Below are 10,467 nucleotides of genomic sequence, written 5' to 3'. Positions count from 1 at the left end.
TCATATGTTGGGAGCCTGTATTAATTACAAGAACTGAAGCTCAATTCATGCTTTAAATATCAAGACATTCTACTAGAAATCTTCATTCTACAATGAACTGCCTCAATACGCCACTAAGGCTACAAAAGTTAGAACCCTAAAGATTGCAATGTGTCATGCAAAAACTGATCAAGTCTTCATCAATTCTCAAATAACCTTGTAATATCAAAAAGAAACCCAATGTACCTACAAACAGATGGATGGTTTAGTAAATCATTCATCAAATAACTTAAATGCAAGATAAATGATTCAATCAATCACATATCAAACAATTTTAATAAGCACAACATTCAATTATTTTGAAGTAAACATGACATACCATATCCAAAAGGTTGCTTCCCTCAATCTTCTATCGGCTTGACCACTTCGTTGTTGAATTAGCACGTTCAAATGAAATCATATATTCTAGCCTTGCTCATTTTGCAATTTGTTCCTCTTCAATTCGAGGATCTTCTTGCTCCCTCTTCTCAGCCAAGCTCTAATATTTCAAGCAAATATGAGCTTGTATGGTGCTTAGGTTCAGACTCGCCCTCTTCTTGGATACTACTTTTCCACTAGCACTAAATGCAGCTTCTGAAGCCACAGTGGAGGCTGGAACAGATAGCAAGTCACGAGCTATCAAAGAAAGCACTGGATACACTTCTTCATGAGATCTCCACCAACCTAAAATGTCAAATACCATACTATCAGAAACTTCAAGTGCATGCATATCAAGATAGTATTGCAAATCAGAACTTGAAGAAGTAGAAGTAGAAGTTGCATTCGTAGCCCTTTTTAAAATCACCTCAGCAAAGTCCTCACCTTCATCATTGGGTAAAACAACACAATCAGATGCAGATGTAGACATATTTGAACTTAAAGTAGTGGTGCTTTAGACCACTACATTTTGCTTGTAAATTTCATGCAACTCAAACAACTGATTCTTAAGACTAGAAATATTAGTATCAATTTCTCAATCAGCAACATCCATACTTTTCATCCATTGGCTAATTGCAAAAAAATTATATATATGACTGAAGCAGTTGCAAGACAAAATACATCAGGAAACGTTTCCAATACTTGGAAAATTTTGATTTCATGGCACCTAAAGCAACAACAATAACATGATAGTTAGCATATTTCTTAAAAGCTGCATTGATTCTTACCAAGTATGGAATAACACAACATGGCGTCGGATAATACACACCACACAAGATTTTTGTTGAAGAATAAAAAACCTTTAAAAATGACATACAATGATAGAAATCAACAAATCTTCATTAGAGGGAAGTGGTAAAGTAGCATGGCGACTAGATTGGTTTAGTTTCTGAACATAACAATTCAAAACAATCTTATACTTTTCAGCTAATTGGAGCAAGTCAATTCCACTTATGAGTAACATCAATATCAATATTTATCTTTGGCATATTCAAATCGTTACAAGAATTAACCCACAACTCATGCCTTTTACCAAATGAATTCATGCTCCTAACTATATTAGTGATTTTAACAACTTATGGAGATAACAAACACCAACCATCTTGAACAATAAGATTCAAAATGTGAGCACTACATCGCACATGAAAATATTTTTTAAGGACGCAATTCATAAGAAAATTAGGGAGTAATGCAACAATAACATCATTATTGTGGCATTATCTAAAGATATTTAAAAGATTTATTCATGAATGCGCTAAGAAATCAATTCTTCATTTATGTGATTAGCAAGTGTCTCACCGATATGTGGGTACTCAATCATTTTAAAAGTATATCTCATATTAGCACGTGATGACAAACAATCAGAAGTCAAACTGATTTGCTCTTAAAACTTTCAAGCGTTTTGAGCAACTCAATTCTTTTTGCAATAAAGAGTTTCATCACATCCCTTTTGCAAGTAGAAGCTGATAGTCCTCCAACCTAAGGTGTAAAAACTCTTTTGACCAACCCAATAAAATCATGTGTGTCTACGAAAGTAAAGGAATCATGTGTGTTTACGAAAGTAAAGGGATGTTCAGCTCTAATTACATAGTCCACTACTTCTTTTCTAGTAATATTCTTCTCGTAAGACCAATTTGCTATATTCCCACTAGTAACAGAACCTATTGCCTTTCGAATCCTATAATCATGTGCTTGACTACCAACATGAGTGCACCAATGCCTGCATAAATGGCTAGTTCCATTACTTCCTCTTCGTACCAACAATGTATTGCAAACACTACACTTAACATATTTAACAGTAACATTATCCTGAACAACTATAACCTTTTCAAATAAAACTCCAAACAAATTCTTGTTTTACGGTCTGAACTCTAGGTAAATGAGGTTTAGGTTGTGGAGCTATTGGTGGGTCTGTTGGGTTTGTTTGAGTCACTGAAGTTTGGATTGGGTCTATGGAAGTAGCAATCAAGGGACTAGTTGCTGACTCAAACATTTCATCCATGAAAACTATTAAGAAATTAAGAAAATAAAACTCTGATACACAACAATGCAGCAAGTACTTACACTACAATGTTAGGAGAAATGTTTAGAGTTTACTTAAAGTTTAAGATATCAAAATGCGGGAGCAACCCCCTTTGAACATAAAACAAAGCTCATCCTCATTTCAAGTCTTTAATTGTTCCCATCTCTTCCACTATTATATAAAAAACAAAATAAGCTTAGTAAGTACGCTGAATTATGCTTTTGAAAAAAAAAATTGAGAAGAGCCCACATATAATTTTGAAAATATTGATACTCATACCAGTCATAGATTTGTTGGAGAAATGAAATAAAACTTTTTCACACGGTCATGTTTGGAAGATCAAAATAGGTTGTTGGTGTGTATGTTTATTTATAGTGGCTAGACAAGGAACTAGATTGCAACAGACATATTTTTGGATCTAACAGTAACTGATAAATTGAGGATTTGGAGGTCTGTGAACAACGGTAAAAAAATTCAGTATAAACAAGCCCCAAAGAACAAATTAGAGTTCTAACAACCAATTTATCTTCATATTTTCTAATAGGGAAAAAAATTCATACCCAAGACCATTTCTTTTTCAGAGGATGATTTCAAGATCTATTGATATGATTGTCAACTAGATATATCTCTTCTTAGAAACCTATTTAAACCGCAAAATCTATCAAAAAATCAATCATAATACTATGTGAGTAATTAGATATCAGTATCAGCCACAAAAGATTGAACGGTTTGAACATGTGAACCAACCACACTCAAACCAAAGGCAGCCAAGTTAAAAAAATTGTCGTATTCACCAAAACAATTCTTTGAAACAAAGAGTAGAGAAACCATGAATCCATGATATTCTGAAAGTTAACTTGTTCTAACCTTTTCTTTCTCCCTAATAGCAGCTTAGTTATTCTTAGCAGTGGCTTTTCTCTTATGGTATAATTCAACCTTGAACTCTTCAGCTTCCTCAATGATAAGTGAGGCAACCGCTTAGGAGAGTTGGCGCCGATGCCGATGCGAGTTGTTGGTGAGGCCTCAAAATTTCCTTACCGACGGAGTCGGATTGGGGATGGAAGCGACGAGATTGGATTGGAAGCGGAGGTGATGATGAGAAATTGGGAATATTGAATAGTCAGAAAAAAAATAGAGAAGATGTGAATGATGAATGAAGCGGCGGGGGATAACACATTGAATGTTAGATGAAGTATATTAGATACCTAAGGTTTTGACAAAGTCCACTAAGACAATATTTGGAAAAATGGGTCTCATTTATTTGGGATGGGTTAATTAAGATTACCCTAAATGGCCAATACCCTCACGGCCTCATTGGCCTAAACTCCCATAGTACTATTATGTATCATGTATGTAATAATTAATAACTAAAATTAACTTTTAAGGCCAGACCGAGTTTGGCCCTAAAAGGCTCAATAGAATCGGGTCGTAAGATAGGATCGAGTTTCATTTAGACAATCCTTACACTGCCCTAATTTAAAGGGCTTGGACTGGTCTTTGCATTAGAGCGGGCCGGACCGGACTTCACTCTTTAGGGCTGGGAGGACTTTAGAGTGGGCCGGGGCCTTTAAGGCCGAATGACTAGAAGAGCGGCATACAAAGTTGTTCTAAGTGAAAAAGAAAAGCGTCAAAAGGTTAGCTGTATCTACCTTAAGACATATGTAGCACACGTAATACTAGCCTCTCATATAAGTATAAACAAACACACTTCACCATCTCTCCACTCCACTCCACTGTGCGTGTCCCTCTGTTACATAAACATTGTCGGACACTTGACACTTGTCTCTCTTCGTCTTTTCTCTGTGTGTGGAGGAGCCTCTCTCTCTCTCTCTCCATCAAAACCCTTCTGGGACGAAACGAAAGCAATCACCATCGCAACAATGGCTCTCAAACTCAACACCTTCACTACTCAATCCCCAAGGTTTGCTCTTCCCCAGATGGCCAGCCTCAGATCTCCCAAGTTCTCCATGGCCTCCACTCTCCACTCCGGCGCCAAGTCAGTCTCTTCCTCTTTCTCTTTCATTTCTTTGATCGGTGTCTGGATCTTTAAACCTCTTCTGGATCTGGGTCCTTCTCATTTCTTGCTTTCTCCGCCTCTACTTGCTTCATTTCTCATCTCTTACATGTTGTCCTCTGCTGTTTTTCATGGACTCAATGTGAATATTCCGTATTGATTTTGTTTGTTATTCCTTTTTTTTACGTGTTCGATGATTTTTATGTGTTGATTTCTTGAGCTGCTAATTTGATTTTTTTTAAGTCGTGTACTGTTGTTTTTACTCATGCAAACTGTAATCCCAGATCGGTACATGTGTGATTCTTGTTTGGATTCGATTCCACAAGTGCATGAGGTCATTGTAATGTTATCAAGAGATATTTTTCCAGATGTTTTCAATCTTATGCATCAGATTTCGATTTGTTTCTCTTCAAACTTAATCATCTACTGTATTTTTATTGCTGCTCTGCATTGTTATAGCTACATGTAAGAATTTTTATACACCAATTGTATTTTTTTTATATTGAGTATTGTTCTTGGTATCACTTCAATTTATTATTCTTTTCCAATTGGCTTGTTTTACTTCTTTTATGAGAATTTTGTTTTCGAAATGGTGGAATTTGTGTGTGCCAGGCATTTTGTTGCTACATGCATTACTGAATGGCTGCATGAGTGTCCATCTGTTGGGTTTTTCATGACTGACGGTTAATGCTGTTGTCTGCATTATGGAAACTGCTCGATATATGTCTGTCTACATAAATGCCCAAACTTGCTGATTGTTCTTCTCTTTCTATCATGACATAATACGAATGTAACTGCTGATGTCATTGGATCATCTGCGGCTGTTTAAGGAGGCCATTTCTGCTTTCACATGTTATTTTTCTTATTTGTTTAGTGATCTCTGTATTTTACAGTTAGTGTTTGATTCATATGCTGAACACACGTGTTCCTGGTTCAAACTGAACAAGTTTGCTGTCTGATTTTTAAATCTTTTACTATCTGGGTTGGGGTTTAAAACTTGCCAAGTATTCAAGTTACTGATTCATCGTAGCTTTATGAGTTGTATTCTTAACGTGGAGACTGTGTTTGCCTTACAACTATACCCAACGCCACTTAACTTCTTCGGTTTTGTTTTCAATTGAGTACACATGTCTGTGGGCAAATTTGTTGAGTCAGCTATTGAAAAATATATGCCTTTAGTTAAAGGACTTTGTGTGAGACTGCAGTTTGCTAGTTGTACATTTTTGCTTGGGATTGTGCAAGTACTTTCCACTTATGTGTAAAAAGATAGGTCCTGCTGAGAAAGTCTACATATTTTTAGAGACAATAGTGCAACATTGAGGAGACAGAGGTTACAATACTCAGCATACCAACTAGAAGAATATATTTCGGATATACTTTTTGTTTTCTGTACATTTTTGTGATAGTAAACAGTCAAAGAAGTATATAGTCAATCAACTAGTAATTTTTGTGTTTTGGTTGTGTACGGATATCCATCCTGTTTTTCTTAGATGCATTTACTTCTGCTGTAAGTTTCTTGTAGAATGTTTATCTATGTGGCTCAATATTACTTGCCATTCATTGCATACAATACAAATTCAGCTAATCTGGCCATAACATGTACTCTAGCAGACTATAGTACAATATGTTAGGAAACTAGTTGGACCAAACTCTTTGGGATATCGGTGGGTTGCCCAACAAAGCTATACATGGAATGTGTTGATCAAATTCACATCCGTTATATACTATCATCGTAAGCTGCGTATAAATGTTGCTGCTGACCTAGCTAGTTCTATGAAGTTTTAAAGTTGCTAATGTTCTGTTCAATGCAGGGAGGTTGAGAATCTGAAAAAGCCTTTCACTCCTCCTAGGGAGGTGCATGTTCAAGTAACACATTCCATGCCACCTCAAAAGATTGAGATCTTTAAATCCATTGAGGGTTGGGCTGAGCAGAACATCTTAGTTCACCTAAAGCCAGTTGAGAAGTGTTGGCAACCCCAGGACTTTTTGCCAGATCCATCATCTGATGGATTTGAGGAACAAGTTAAGGAACTACGGGAGAGGGCAAAGGAGATTCCAGATGAATACTTTGTTGTTTTGGTTGGAGATATGATCACTGAAGAAGCCCTTCCAACTTATCAAACAATGCTTAACACCTTGGATGGAGTTCGGGATGAAACAGGGGCAAGCCCAACCCCTTGGGCAGTTTGGACAAGGGCATGGACAGCTGAAGAGAACAGGCATGGTGACCTTCTCAACAAGTATCTTTACCTTTGTGGCCGAGTGGACATGAGGCAAATTGAAAAGACAATTCAGTATTTGATTGGGTCTGGAATGGTGAGATGCTGTTCATATATCGAGTGTTCTCTTTTATGATCTTTTTGAATTTTCAGAATAATGAACAAATTGCATATACAGGGGCCTTGTTTACACATGCACACACAACACTGTTATAAATACACATGCACAAAGAACTTCTATAAAATACACATGCACAAACCCTAACTGAGAAATCGAGTGAAAGTCTCTTACATTTGTGCTCATCGTTTTGTGTCCTTTACTGACTCGCTTGCACTCCCCCATTGCAAAATCATCATTAGATAGTTGTAAAAGAGGAAAGAGAAAAAGACTGTTGGAAGAGTTGCAGGATAGAAAAATTGAATTTGTTGGCTGAAATTTTGTTTTTTGTTGATATGATATGTTCAGTATTTGGTTTTCTGCTTTAACATACCTTAATATACTGCTGTTTGAATTTTGCATCTCCTGTTTATGTAGGATCCGCGTACGGAGAACAGTCCTTACCTTGGGTTCATATATACATCATTCCAGGAGAGGGCTACCTTCATCTCTCATGGAAACACGGCCAGGCATGCCAAGGAGTATGGGGACTTAAAATTGGCTCAAATATGCGGCACAATAGCCTCAGATGAGAAGCGCCATGAGACGGCATATACTAAGATCGTGGAAAAGCTCTTTGAGATTGATCCCGATGGAACTATTACGTCTTTTGCTGACATGATGAAGAAGAAGATTGCTATGCCAGCTCACTTGATGTATGATGGTCGTGATGACAAACTTTTTGATCACTTTTCAGCTGTTGCACAGCGTCTTGGTGTTTATACGGCCAAGGACTATGCAGATATTTTGGAGTTCTTGGTGGGCAGGTGGAAGGTGCAGGACCTGACTGGACTTTCAGGTGAGGGTCGAAAGGCTCAAGAATATCTGTGTGGTTTGGCCCCGCGAATTAGGAGACTAGAAGAAAGGGCTCAAGCAAGAGCCAAGCAAGGCCCTGCCATACCTTTCAGTTGGATCTTTGATAGAAATGTTGGGCTGTGAGTGCAGAATTACAAATCTTAACAAGTCTCTTCTCACATGATCTATTGGGGGGTAGTGATTTTGTACTTGCATTTTGTTTGAAACATCTATTAGACCTTCTGTGTAAGGAGTGACCTTTGGTTGGTTGTAGATACAGTTGTTTCTTGTGTTGGTGGCGTATGTCCTTAGATAAAAGGGTAGGAGCAGCTGAAGTTTCGGTGTTTTGTTCTTCCGAATGGTATCTTGTACAAGTCTACTTCGTTCTTTCGTAGCTTGTTTGGTATGGTGAAATAGAATCATAATGGCAATTTTGATGATGATGGCGTTGTTATTGATCTCAATTTATAATACGAAATGTTGTTATAACTAGGAAGCCAGGAGCCATTATCAGATAAAGAAAGTTTTCATTTACTATGCGTTGAATACACGTGAAAATTAAAAAAAAAAACATTTACTAGGCCATAGTTTTCATCCTCTCTAGTAAATCATCAGTATAAAAGAGCAGATGATATATGTGTTGTATTTGAGCTTCTTGACCAACAAACAAAGACATCATTTATGAACTCTTTCCTCAGGTTCTTGATGCCCGAGGCTAGCTTTAGACCACTGAACAATAGAGGCACATAGGCCTAGCAAAAGAAGAGAAACTGCATCTTCAACGACGGCCGCCTCCATGTTGATGCATGAGGAGAAACGTCTCCCTTGGCATCAAACATCTATGATTTCGGAAGAGAAGTTAGGCCCTCTCTACCTTTAAAATTGCGAGGTATGAACAAGGAAATCAATCACCAGTTTAGAAGGAACCATTGATACTATCGGAGTGACTGAAGATTTTAGACGTGCTTATATTTTCAGTGAAACATGACAAAGCTAGCATGCCAGATTTATAGCGTTGTAGTAGCAACCGCAAACTACATTTTGAGGGCCACCCAGACCTGCACCAACTCTATTTCCATTCAGCAGAACAGGCCAACCACTTAACATCTCAAGAAAGGATCAATTGGATTTTATGCCAAAAGCCAGTTTGAGCCTAGGGATGCTTTTTAGTTTTCTTCAAATTGTAAATTTAACATACGACCGCCAAATTTGACTTGTATAAATTCTGATGAACTTGAGCTCCAATAAAAAATCAAATTCTGTTTTTATTTTTGCTGGTGTATCAATTCTTCTGATCTCCAAGTTCTTGCAGATACCACTCATACAAGACTAACAATCTTCTCAAGCTCTGTAAATTCAACACCACAAAAGAACAGCCTGTATGAACAAGGGTTGACAAATGACAATATGTTGATATTCAGCTGTTCATAACAAAACATTTTGGCGACAGTGAAATCCAGACAGAGATTTTGACTTCTTTTACCATCTTATCAAATTTCCAGCTTTCAGAATTCATTTTGCCTCATTGCTTTTCAGTTTATTCCACCTAATCAGTAGTCACATTCTTTCCAGCCCCATTACAATCACCGAAAAATCTAACAGAGTTCGAATTCAATCTTGGTGTTTTCTGATTGTCCATTTTTTCAAACAAAGAGTATGAAGTTTAACCAATTATCAATGATGCTGTGATACTTATTTTCGTGCTGATCTTACAGTTTTCTCATTTTACTCGAAACAGAAAACCCAACAGATGCATAAGAGAACCAAAATAACTAAATCTCTCGAACAAAAACTCTGGAAGCTAATAAAGATTTTAAAATGTAGCGACTTGTTCGAGGCCAAACTCAAAATTAAGAGATTTGGAAGGCACGGAGAATCGCTTGGTTAGTTGTCGCCAACCTTCAATGCAAATTGCGCCATTGATAAGACGCCTTTGCTCTGCAAATTGGCTTTTCACTCCCAAATTATATCTATCGGACATGTTTTTCAATAGGCCTAGCAAAAGAAATTCTACGACAGATATAAACAAAAACATCTACGAGGTACAAAGAACACAGAAACCAGAAAGGAGACAGATGAGAAAAGAGAAGGGAAACTCTGCCTGAGCTCAATTGCTCTTGAACTAGGTATTTATAGGCCCAAAAGGCTAAAACCCTAATTCGCAACTCGGTGAATGACGAAACAGTCCCCCGAATATTTGGGAATACGGTAGAACCCTACTTCGCTGGCCTTTTACAGTTTTATCACCGTAGACACATGAAATTTAATGAACTAAATTATCTACGTTAAATAATTAAATTGATTAAGAGCCCGACAAAATTGAACATGTGGCCCAAAAGTCAACAAAATTAGTGCAGATCCGAATAAAACTCGTGTCACCACATAAATGGATGATCATAATTAAAGCTACGTGATTCCGACGTAAATCGGAAATTGAATGTCATTGACGATTCAAAATGGTAATCGGACATTCGATTAAATTAATCAATTTTAACGGTTGTAATTAAATCAATTATTTTCTGTTTAATTTAGTTATGAGAATAACTAATTTTAAATTAATCAGAAGATATATATTGATTTAATTATACAATTAAAGAAATTTATTATTTTAATGTCATTAAAATATTCTACAAAAATAGAAACATTGACACTATAAATACCCCCTTCAACATGAAGAGAGATGATTGGAGAAGAAGAGAAAAAATCACTTTAGCAATGTTACTCTCGAGAAATCCCGAAGTCTCCTAACTCCACGAAAAATCATCAAGCTGTCAAGTCGATTGTTCTTCATCAAATCCAAACT

The 10,467-nt window shown here is 36.8% G+C and overlaps 1 protein-coding gene and 1 non-coding gene across 2 annotated transcripts; one reads left to right on the top strand and one right to left on the bottom strand.

The window, feature by feature from the left end:
* The first annotated feature begins 4,220 nt into the window (after window positions 1–4,220).
* LOC126791833 (stearoyl-[acyl-carrier-protein] 9-desaturase, chloroplastic) lies at window positions 4,221–8,107 on the top strand. The gene is made up of 3 exons (XM_050518325.1): window positions 4,221–4,475; window positions 6,305–6,809; window positions 7,248–8,107. The coding sequence occupies exons 1-3, from the start codon at window positions 4,360–4,362 to the stop codon at window positions 7,806–7,808; spliced, it is 1,182 nt and encodes a 393-aa protein (XP_050374282.1). The 5' UTR covers window positions 4,221–4,359; the 3' UTR covers window positions 7,809–8,107.
* A 1,374-nt stretch (window positions 8,108–9,481) lies between these two features.
* Window positions 9,482–9,603, bottom strand: LOC126793042 (small nucleolar RNA snoR86). Its single transcript, XR_007672025.1, has one exon. It is a non-coding gene; the product is annotated as a small nucleolar RNA snoR86 (small nucleolar RNA).
* Window positions 9,604–10,467: the final 864 nt, after the last annotated feature.

This window comes from Argentina anserina, chromosome 4 (assembly GCF_933775445.1).
Source record: "Argentina anserina chromosome 4, drPotAnse1.1, whole genome shotgun sequence".
NCBI classification, from domain to species: domain Eukaryota; kingdom Viridiplantae; phylum Streptophyta; class Magnoliopsida; order Rosales; family Rosaceae; genus Argentina; species Argentina anserina.
Note: the sequence above shows the minus strand (reverse complement) of the source record. Positions and strands in the feature narration are given on the sequence as shown.

Coding starts and splice junctions, on each gene's coding strand:
- LOC126791833 (XM_050518325.1), top strand. CDS start 4,360: ATGGCTCTCAAACTCAACACCTTCACTACTCAATCCCCAAGGTTTGCT. Junction 4,476..6,304: donor ACTCTCCACTCCGGCGCCAA/GTCAGTCTCTTC, acceptor TGTTCAATGCAG/GGAGGTTGAGAATCTGAAAA. Junction 6,810..7,247: donor ATTTGATTGGGTCTGGAATG/GTGAGATGCTGT, acceptor CTGTTTATGTAG/GATCCGCGTACGGAGAACAG.